This window comes from Salmo salar, chromosome 13, assembly GCF_965601325.2.
Source record: "Salmo salar chromosome 13, fSalSal1, whole genome shotgun sequence".
Taxonomy (NCBI): domain Eukaryota; kingdom Metazoa; phylum Chordata; class Actinopteri; order Salmoniformes; family Salmonidae; genus Salmo; species Salmo salar.
In genome coordinates, this window is record NC_138303.1 from 24,382,171 (window position 1) to 24,392,500 (window position 10,330).

The following is a 10,330-nucleotide window of genomic DNA, read 5'->3' on the forward strand; positions in this document are numbered from 1 at the left end:
AGGAACATGCGTATCTGGAGCATGTCTACTCCTTATATCTGATAAAATGTCAGATATACGGGAAATATATAGATAAGGTTATACTGATATTGAGCCTTTTCTCCCAGTTACGGTGGTAACAAAATACAGTTACTCATGATTCATCCTGGTTGAAAGGCAGAACAGGGCTTCCTTAGAACATACAGGGGTATTACACATAACTTCCTTCTTACAACTGGGTAATGAAGGTTGCGCAAAAGTCGCTCTGGATTAAGAGCGTCTGCTAAATGTCTTAAATGTAAATGTAAAAAAGTCCAGGCCCTGCTGTATGTACTCATGTAATTCAGTGTGATTAGATATCATATCTGCAAAAATATTTTGAATGAGAGAACCTTTGAATTTAACAGGGAAAGGCAGCAATGTTGTACACACACATACACAGAAAAACACAGATGCACAAACACAGGCAAAAGAGAGCTGATCAGGACCAAGGTGTACAAAACTCAATTATTTTATTAAACTTCTATTTTATGTAATCTGTATATATAAAAAGTTCTAAAGCCATTGGCCCGAGACTAGAAGAGACAGTGAGGCTGGCGTGTGTTTCTCATCACATTTACATGAGTCTTCATTATTCGCCAGCGGCCAGAATAGTACAAACAGACAAGAACAAAAAGAGACGTAACTAAAGAAACAAAATAAACACATACGGAAGAGTAGAGGAAACGACTGCACAATGCAATGTTGTGGAGACAGTCCGTCAGACTAGTAGAGAGAAGAAGACTGGAGGTCCTTGAGAGACGGAAAATGTAAATGTACGGAATAAATAACAGAGGAAGTTGCTTTGCTTACAGTCGATTGGCCATGCCAGCTGACCCCGTGCTCCACTAAGCCGTGATTGAACACGGGGATCCGAGGGGGCGGGCAGAGGGAGTTGTGTAGAGAGGGTGTTGGACCAGTGATACTATGGAACCTTAAGTGCACACCATAGGGTGTGTGGATGTGTGTGTGTGCATATGCATTGCCCTGTTTGAATGTACAGTTGAAGTCGGAAGTTTACATACACCTTTGCCAAATACATTTAAACTCAGTTTTTCACAATTCCTGACATTTAATCCTAGTAAAAATTCCCTTTCTTAGGTCAGTTAGGATCACCACTTTATTTTAAGAATGTGAAATGTCAGAATAATAGTAGAGAGAATGATTTATTTCAGCTTTTATTTATTTCATCACATTCTCAGTGGGTAAGAAGTTCACATACACTCAGTATTTGGTAGCATTGCCTTTAAAATTGCTTAACTTGGGTCAAACATTTAAGGTAGCCTTCCACAAGCTTGCCACAATAAGTTGGGTGAATTTTGGCCCATTCCTCCTGAAAGAGCTGGGGTAACTGAGACAAGTTTGTAAGCCTCCTTGCTCAGAACACACGCTTTTTCAGTTCTGCCCACAAATGTTCTATAGGATTGAGGTCAGGGTTTGTGATGGCCGCTCCAATACCTTGACTTTGTTGTCCTTAAGCCATTTTGCCACAACTTTGGAAGTATGCTTGGGGTCATTGTCCATTTGGAAGACCCATTTGCAACCAAGCTGTAACTTCCTGACTGATGTCTTGAGATGTTGCCTAAATATTTCCACATGATTTTCCCACCTCACGATGCCATCTATTTTGTGAAGTGCACCATTCCCTCCTGCACCAAAGCACCCCCACAACAGGATGCTGCCACCCCCCGTGCTTCACGGTTGGGATGGTGTTCTTCGGCTTGCAAGCCTCCCCCTTTTTCCTCCAAACATATTGATGGTCATTATGTTAGTTCTATTTTTGTTTCATCAGACCAGAGGACATTTCTCCAAAAAGTACGATCTTTGTCCCCATGTGCAGTTGCAAACCGTAGTCTGGCTTTTTTATGGCGGTTTTGGAGCAGTGGCTTCTTCCTTGCTGAGCGGCCTTTCAGGTTATGTCGATATAGGAATCGTTTTACTGTGGATATAGATACTTTTGTACCTGTTTACTCCAGCATCTTCACAAGGTCCTTTGCTGTTGTTCTGGGATTGATTTGCACTTTTAGCACCAAAGTACGTTCATCTCTAGGAGACAGAATGCGTCTCCTTCCTGAGCGGTATGACAGCTGCGGGGTCCCATGGTGTTTATACTTGCGTACTATTGTTTGTACAGATGAACGTGGTACCTTCAGGCGTTTGGAAATTGCTCCCAAGGACGAACCAGACTTGTGGAGGTCTACAATTCTTTTGAGGTCTTGGCTGATTTCTTTTGATTTTCCCATGATATCAAGCAAAGAGGTGCTGAGTTTGAAGGTAGGCCTTGGAATACATCCACAGGTACACCTCCAATTGACTCAAATGATGTCAATTAGCCTATCAGAAGCTTCTAAAGCCATGACATCATTTTCTGGTATTTTCCAAGCTGTTTAAAAGGCCCAGTCAACTTAGTGTATGTAAACTTCTGACCCACTGGAATTGTGATACAGTGAATTATAAGTGAAATAATCTGTCTGTAAACAATTGTTGGAAAAATTACTTGTGTCATGCACAAAGTAGATGTCCTAACTGACTTGCCAAAACTACAGTTTGTTAATTAACAAGAAATGTGTGTAGTGGTTGAATAACAAGTTTTAATGACTCCAACCTAAGTGTATGTAAACTTCCGACTTCAACTGTGTGTGTGTGTGTATGTATACATATATATGTATGTGTGTGTGTGTGTGCATATCTGTGTGATGCGACCTTCTGCAGCCCATGTTCTTCAGTCGCTGGTAAACACTCATATCAACCATATACAAGGACAATTCCCAATCATGATTCTGGGAATATTTTTTTTTCTTAATACCCTTTTTGTTTCAATTCTCTTAAATACATATTTTACATCTCAGATTAAATACCACTGTGTGTGCCAAAAACGTGTGTGTGTGTGTGTGTGTGTGTGTGTGTGTGTGTGTGTGTGTGTGTGTGTGTGTGTGTGTGTGTGTGTGTGTGGAAAGAGAGTGTTGCATGTGCTTTCCAATAGGTATTACTGGCATATTGTGCTGAGTGCTAGGCTCTCCAAGGCCACAGGGTAGATCAAAACCCACAGATCTGAAACCAATACCCTATCAATACCTGGGGAGGCCAGCAAAGACGTGTGCGTGTGTGTCTGTGTGTTGGGCATATCTGTGTGAGTGTGCAGCCCGTGCATATGTGTGCGAGTGCTCAGTCGCTGTCGCTGGTGTCGCTGCTGGGGTCTCCCTGGACCTTGTTACGATGCTGCATGGCGCGGTGGTAGGCCACCTGCACTGACTTGCGGATGTTGGACTTCCTTCCCTCCAGCATCTTCTCCTTGTCCAGCTCCCGGTCCACCCCCAGAGGAACCAGCTTAGAACGCGGCAGCCACTGCCTTCAGACACACACACACACACACAGGGTTAGAAACACTGTCTCACAGGTAGATAATTATCCACCCACACCGCAGCACTAACTGCTGTGTGTTGTGTCGTGTGTTGTGACCTAAAACAAAGTGTATTTTCTCTCTTTGTTCTCTCTCAAAGCGACATCTTCAATCACTCCTGACCCACTTCTGCTAGCGAGAGATGGATATTTTTTTTTGCTTTCTTGCATTTCTATGTAAAAAAAAACATCCTTTGCTCTTGTACTACGTGCAGACAGCCTTTTGAAATGATTTAATGCTGCTGAGCTGCACATTGTTGACTACAGAATGAGGTTTGCTGCTACAGAGAGGGACAGAGGTTCACATGGGAGAGAGAAGGGGGAAAATGAGTGAGAACAAAGACAGAGAGAAGAGAGAGAGAGGGAGGAAAGAAAGAAGAGAGCGGGGGAAGAGAGAGCGAGGGGCAGAGAAAGACAAACACAGAGGACTGAGAGAGAGACAGACAGTGTACTGACCAGGTTCTCTTGTTGTCGAAAAAGAGTACCAGGAAGAGGTGTTCCCGGGCCTCTTGGGTCATCTGCTCCCCCAGCTTCAGGACCTCCAGAGGGGGCACGGGGATAGGAACCCCTCTGTGGAATACCCCCTCACTGGGCATTTTAGGATCTATGATCTACAGGGGGAGGGGAAGGGTTAGAGGGAGGGTACAGGACAAGTAAATACAATAGTTTTAAGTTTCATGGTATTGGTTGGCATGAGATACTAGCAACTTGTAGCCGAATGGAAATTTCAACCATAGTTTATCCTAATATGTGTGTTTGTGTGTGTACATCCATGGCTGGATTACCAAAGCAGGGTATGAAGGATAGCCTCTACACTTGGCCCACACAAGGTCCAGAGCATCAAGGGAAGAGTAGTCATCTGATGGCGTCCTACAACCTGATCGGCCCCGGCCCCACCCTACTGAGAGAAACACCCAATACATCAGAATCACGGAAACTATGCAGATCCCTTGACTTTTCCCACATTTTGTTACATTAGCCTTATTTGAAAATCTACACACAATAGCCCGTTATGACAAATCGAAAACATGTTTAGACATTTTTGCTAATTTAAAAAATAATAAACTGAAATACCTTATTTACAAAAGTATTCAGACCCTTTGCTATGAGACTCGAAATTGAGCTCAGGTGCATCCTGTTTCCATTGATCATTGTTGAGATTTCTACAACTTGATTGGAGTCCACCTGTGGTAAATTAAATTGATTTGACATGATTTGGAAAGGCACACACCTGTCTATATAAGGTCCCACAGTGCACGGCAGAGCAAAAACCAAGCCAAGAGGTTGAAGGAATTTTACGTAGAGCTCCGAGACAGGATTGTGTCGAAGGAACATATCTGGGGAAGGGTACCAAAACATTTCTGAAGCATTGAAGGTTCCCAAGAACACAGTGGCCTGCATCATTCTTAAATGGAAGAAGTTTGGAACCACCAAGACTCTTACTAGAGCTGGCCACCCGGCCAAACTGAGCAATCGGGAGAGAAGGGCCTTAGTCAGGGAGGTGACCAAGAACCCGATGGTCACTCTGACAGAGCTCAGTTCCTCTGAGGAAATGGAAGAAACTTCCAGAAGGACAACCATCTCTGCAGCACTCCACAAGTCCTCCCTTTATGGTAGTGTGGCCAGACGGTAGCCACTCCTCAGTAAAAGTCACATGACAGCCCGCTTGGAGTTTGCCAAAGGCACCTAAAGGACTCTCGGACCATGATAAAAAGATTCTCTAGTTTGATGAAACCAAGATTGAACTCTTTGGCCTGAATGCCAAGCGTCACGTCTGGAGGAAACCTGGCACCATCCCTATGGTGAAGCATGGTGGTGGCAGCATCATGCTGCCCCAAAGCGCTCAGGACCTCAGACTGGAGCGAAGGTTCACCTTCCAACAGGACAATGAACCTAAGCACACAGCCAAGACAACGCAGGAGTGGCTTCGGATCAAGTCTCTGAATGTCCGTGAGTGGGCCAGCCAGAGCCCGGACTTGAACCTGATCGAACATCTCTGGAGAGACCTGAAAATAGCTGTGCAGCGACACTCCACATCCAACCTGACAGAGTTTGAAAGGATCTGCAGAGAAGAGTGGGAGAAACTCCTCAAATACAGGTGTGTCAAGCTTGCAGAATCATACTCGAGGCTGTAATCGCTGCCAAAGGTGCTTCAATAAAGTACTGAGTAAAGGGTCTGAATACTTATGCAAATGTGATATTTCAATTCCTGTTTTTGCTTCGTCATTATGGGTTATTGTGTGTAAATTGATGAGGGAAAAAATTATTTACAATTTTAGAATAAGGCTGTAACCTAACAAAATGTGGAAAAAGTCAGGGGGTCTGAATTCTTTCCGAAGGCACTGTGTATACCTCCTAAACACACACACTTTGGGAAAATGAGAGGTAGAGGTGGCACGATAGATGAGATTGACGAAGACAGATAAGTGCATGCATGCCAATGCATGTATGTGTGTGTATGTGTGGTACACACAGTGTGAGACGCTGCGTGACCCTCCCACAGAGTAGGAGTCGTTCTCTGTCCCTGATGTCTCCTCACTGCTGTCCTCCTGGAAGGCTGAACGAGAGAACGACTGCTTCCCCCGGCCCTGCTTAGACGGAGTGGTACTGAGAGAGAGAAAGACAAAAAGAGAGTCATTCATTCATCCTAAACCAAATGTGTGCATCATAGACAGTGCAGTTGTGTTTGACTATGTGGCTGTGTATAAATACCACAGTGTGTGTCTATGATTACCTGGTTCTGTCAGAGGCAGCACTACTGCTGCTGCTGGTGGTGGATTCAGAGTCAGAGCTGGATCGAGGAAGGCTCCTCTCGTTCCTGTACACCCGAAAACTCTCCGTCACCGGCTGGTTGGCCCCGCCAAAACCGTTAGTGGGCAGGCCTAGCAGATAACGTCATAACCGTTACAGTTACTAGACTGACCTTAGAGAGTCGTTACAGTTACTAGACTGACCTTAGAGAGTCATAACCGTTAGTTACTAGACTGACCTTAGAGAGTCATAACCGTTACAGTTACTAGACTGACCTTAGAGAGTCATAACCGTTAGTTACTAGACTGACCTTAGAGAGTCATAACCGTTAGTTACTAGACTGACCTTAGAGAGTCATAACCGTTAGTTACTAGACTGACCTTAGAGAGTCATAACCGTTAGTTACTAGACTGACCTTAGAGAGTCATTACAGTTACTAGACTGACCTTAAAGAGTCGTAACCGTTAAAAGATAAGAGTAATGACAATGTAATAATGTTGTACAGGCCTAGTGTGATTGTGTATGTGATTGGTTTGATTGTGCGTGTGTGTGTCTTACTCGGGAGGAGGTTGTCGATATCACTGTCGCTCTCAGAGCTGGAGCTGCTGTGGGGTCGCTTCCTCTGCCGAGGGGGAGACAAGAGGGCCAGCTGAGGGGGACCTATTGGACTGGGGTTCACCCCTGCCCCTCCGTGTCCCGCATCCCTGTTCTTAGGGGGACGGCCCGGCCTCTTGGGGGGTCCGGCCATTTTGGGGTTCTTCTTGGAGAAGAGGACAGAGGTACGACGTCCCACCTCTGGAGCTAGAGCCGAGGACGATGCACTTAAATCTGCAGAGAGAGAGGAGGAGGGAGAAGCAGGGAGACAGAGACTGAAAATGTTATTTCATAAATCTAACATAATGAGAGTTAGACATGATAAGTATTGCTAAGCCTATGTGAGATCAATTTGTAAATAAATTCTGGAGCGTGTACACTGAGCTTAGTTTAGATATCCCCTCAGTCTCACCCTTGCCACTGATCTCCTGACTGCTGCTCTCTTCCCCCTCGTCGTGGCGTCCCGTGGATGAGGGGTGATGGGGGAGGGATGGTCCCCTGTCCCCCCCTGAGTCCCTGCCCCCCATGCCCGAGCCTCCCTCTCTCTGGTGGGCAAGTTTCCTCTTGATGACCGTCATTTCTTTCCTCAGGGCTTTGGCACGCCGCGACCGACCAATGCTGTGCTTCCCTGAGCTGACCTCATCAAAGCGCGCCTGAAGGAAACACAGCTGCTCCTCCAATGGCAGCCGCCGCCGGTTCTCTGGTAAGAGCAGGTCTAAGGGACAGAGAGAAATTTAACAACTACAGAATCCCACACGGCTATACAGCAACATAATAACTTATGTGGAAGAGTACAACTTTAAGAAAAGGAGAAGGCGGGAGTAGAACATCTGGTGATAATACAGGACTCTAAGCCACTCACCATCCTCATTGGAAGACAGCGGCCTATCTCCGTCTCCGTCCCTCTCTTGTTCCTGGTCCCTGTCCCTCTCTCGGTCTCTCTCTCTGTCACGTTGGCTGTCCGGGCTGGGCTCTCGAGGGAGGTGCATACCTGTGTCATAGTCCAAGCCGATTCGCTCTGCCTGTCTGCGGGCAGTCCTGATCACGGCCCCACCCATCTCCCGGAGGCGCAGAGCAGCGCGGTAGAACACTGTGTCCTTGGCGTTGTATTTGAGGCAATTGTTGACAATGAGGCCGAAGTCTGCCTCAAAGGCTTCGAAGCTGAGGTAGCGGTGAGCCTCTAGTAGGTTCCACATGGTCTGGAAGTCCATTGGCCTCTCGATGTGGTCCAGGTAGTCTGGCACCTGAGGAGAGAGAGGTTAGGGGTTAAACCCCACCGGCCACAGTATGTGTGAGGTAACACAAAGGGGTGTGAGAGTGTGTGTGTGTGTGAGTTACCTCGGCCAGGGGGACAGGCTCAGTGAAGAAGTTGCTGGTGTCTCTGTCCTGTAGCTGTTCCAGGGTGTTCCTCAGCAGGACCAGGAAGGGACTCAGCTGCATCTCTAGCGCCATCTGCTGCACCTTGATCTGAACACACAGACAGATCAACGTGTGTCCGCACACCTGCTCACTGTGCAAACGGACAGATGTCAAGTGTGTGTTCACGTGCCAATATACAAACGTGTGCATGAAGTAAGGATGTGAGGAGTGTGCACGTCTGTCTCACCGTCTCTCTCTTGAGTTTCTCTCTCTTACGAATGAGCTCCACCAGTAGTCTGGCTCTCTCCAGGTCATGTCTCAGTCTCTGCCATGCTTTCAGCTGCTCCTTCAGAGCCAAGTTATTTTCCTCACTGTCCCTCTGGGGCCCCACACACACACACACACACACACACACACACACACACACACACACACACACACACACACACACACACACACACACACACACACACACACACACACACACACACACACACACAATAAACACACACAAACTGGTTAGTTTGGCAGTGTTACACACCAGTAAGCCTGCATACATAGTTAAATCAGGAAGCAGCACCACAGCCACTACATCACAGCAGAATCAAACAAGGCAATCGCCTGAGACAATGCAACCAGAGCACACTCTTTCCTTCTGTCTCTGAAAAGCCGGCACACTTCAGTCCAAACACATGCAGAGCTTCTAGTAGTATTCTCCCTACCGCTGTGATAACAACACCAGACAGAGACTGTGTGGTGGTTACCGTGGGAACCTGCGACTGTGGCGCCTGCGGCTGTGGCTGTAGCTGCTCCGTGTTGCGCTGTGACTGCAGGTGGGTCTGGAGCCGCCGCAGCAGAGGGACACCATTCCGGCTCTGCCTCTTCAGGGTCCAGTAACTGTGCAGTCGCTGCATGAACTGGCTCTTCCTGGGCACTGTCAGGTTACTGGTGATCTTACTGAGCCTGGGGAGGAACACACAGGGAGATGGTAGGACTGAAGAGACTGAATCGGTATGCCTTTGTGTCTGCAGTGAGTATGTGTGAGTAAGTGAGTACCTGTGTGGGGGTATACAGGGCACAGACACTACGGGCGCTGCATTCCTCTTCTCAGCCAGTATCTTCCTGGCTCTCTTCATCTTCAGTCTGGACTTGGCCTTGGCCCTCTTTGCCCGCTCTGAGCTCCAGCCCTTGGTGTCGTCATCGTGACCTATACTGGGTTCATCGTCCTCCTCCAGCTCGCCCTCACTGTGGGAGGAGCCCATGCTAGCCCCTCCCACCCCTCCTAGGGGGCGTGCTAAGCCGGGAGGGGTGTGGATGTCGCAGTAGGCGGTCTTGCGGACGCTGAAGGAGGTGCCGTTGGCGCTGGTCTCCCTGACGGGCTCCATCTTCATGTAGAGGCCGGCCTGCTGGGCACAGGTCACGTGGAAGGCTGTGTAGCAGTTGGCCTTGTGGCACTGAATGCAGGCCCCTGAGCCGCGCTGCTTGCAGATGTAGCAGGTGAGCTTCCAGCGCGCCGGGGGGATGTGCTCGATGCTGTCGATGGGCTCCAGGAAGACTGTGTTGGCAAAACACACCTGGGGAGAGAGAAGGAGAGGGAGAAAGGGGTGAGGAGATCAGCCACATTCATTGCAACAGGACTGACAACAGGACAGACTAGAGACATGCACAGCATCAAAACTATGTCAATACATTCAAGCACAGCATGCACACACACACCCCTACCCTCACACACACACCCCTACCCTCACACACACACACACACACCTACCCTCACACACACACCCCTACCCTCACACACACACCCCTACCCTCACACACACACCCCTACCCTCACACACACACCCGTACCCTCACACACACACCCCGTACCCTCACACACACACCCCGTACCCTCACACACACACCCCCCCTACCCTCACACACACACCCCCCTACCCTCACACCCCCCTACCCTCACACACACACCCCCCTACCCTCACACACACACCCCTACCCTCACACACACACCCCTACCCTCACACACACACCCCTAACCTCACACACACACCCCTACCCTCACACACACACACACACACACACACACACACACACACACACACACCTACACACACACACACACACACCCCTACCCTCACACACCCCTACCCTCACACACACACTCACACACCCCTACCCTCACACACACACTCACACACCCCTACCCTCACAC

General features: G+C 48.1%; 1 protein-coding gene across 3 annotated transcripts in view; it reads right to left on the reverse strand.

The window, feature by feature from the left end:
• Window positions 1-474: 474 nt before the first annotated feature.
• The window catches only part of brpf1 (bromodomain and PHD finger containing, 1), a 15,479-nt gene continuing 5,623 nt past the window's right edge, over window positions 475-10,330 (reverse strand). Inside the window, exons 5-16 of one of the 3 annotated variants that reach the window (XM_014134811.3) lie at window positions 9,178-9,695; window positions 8,886-9,084; window positions 8,369-8,500; window positions 8,101-8,229; window positions 7,625-8,006; window positions 7,175-7,477; window positions 6,727-6,996; window positions 6,152-6,299; window positions 5,891-6,024; window positions 4,203-4,318; window positions 3,874-4,028; window positions 475-3,367 (exon numbers count right to left, since the gene is read on the reverse strand). In XM_014134811.3, the coding sequence (XP_013990286.1) occupies window positions 3,184-3,367; window positions 3,874-4,028; window positions 4,203-4,318; window positions 5,891-6,024; window positions 6,152-6,299; window positions 6,727-6,996; window positions 7,175-7,477; window positions 7,625-8,006; window positions 8,101-8,229; window positions 8,369-8,500; window positions 8,886-9,084; window positions 9,178-9,695 (2,670 nt within the window). In that variant the 3' untranslated portion in view covers window positions 475-3,183. Of the gene's footprint in view, window positions 3,368-3,873; window positions 4,029-4,202; window positions 4,319-5,890; window positions 6,025-6,151; window positions 6,300-6,726; window positions 6,997-7,174; window positions 7,478-7,624; window positions 8,007-8,100; window positions 8,230-8,368; window positions 8,501-8,843; window positions 9,085-9,177; window positions 9,696-10,330 lie in introns of all 3 variants that reach the window. The other 2 variants (XM_014134810.3, XM_014134808.3) reach the window with 2 other exon arrangements.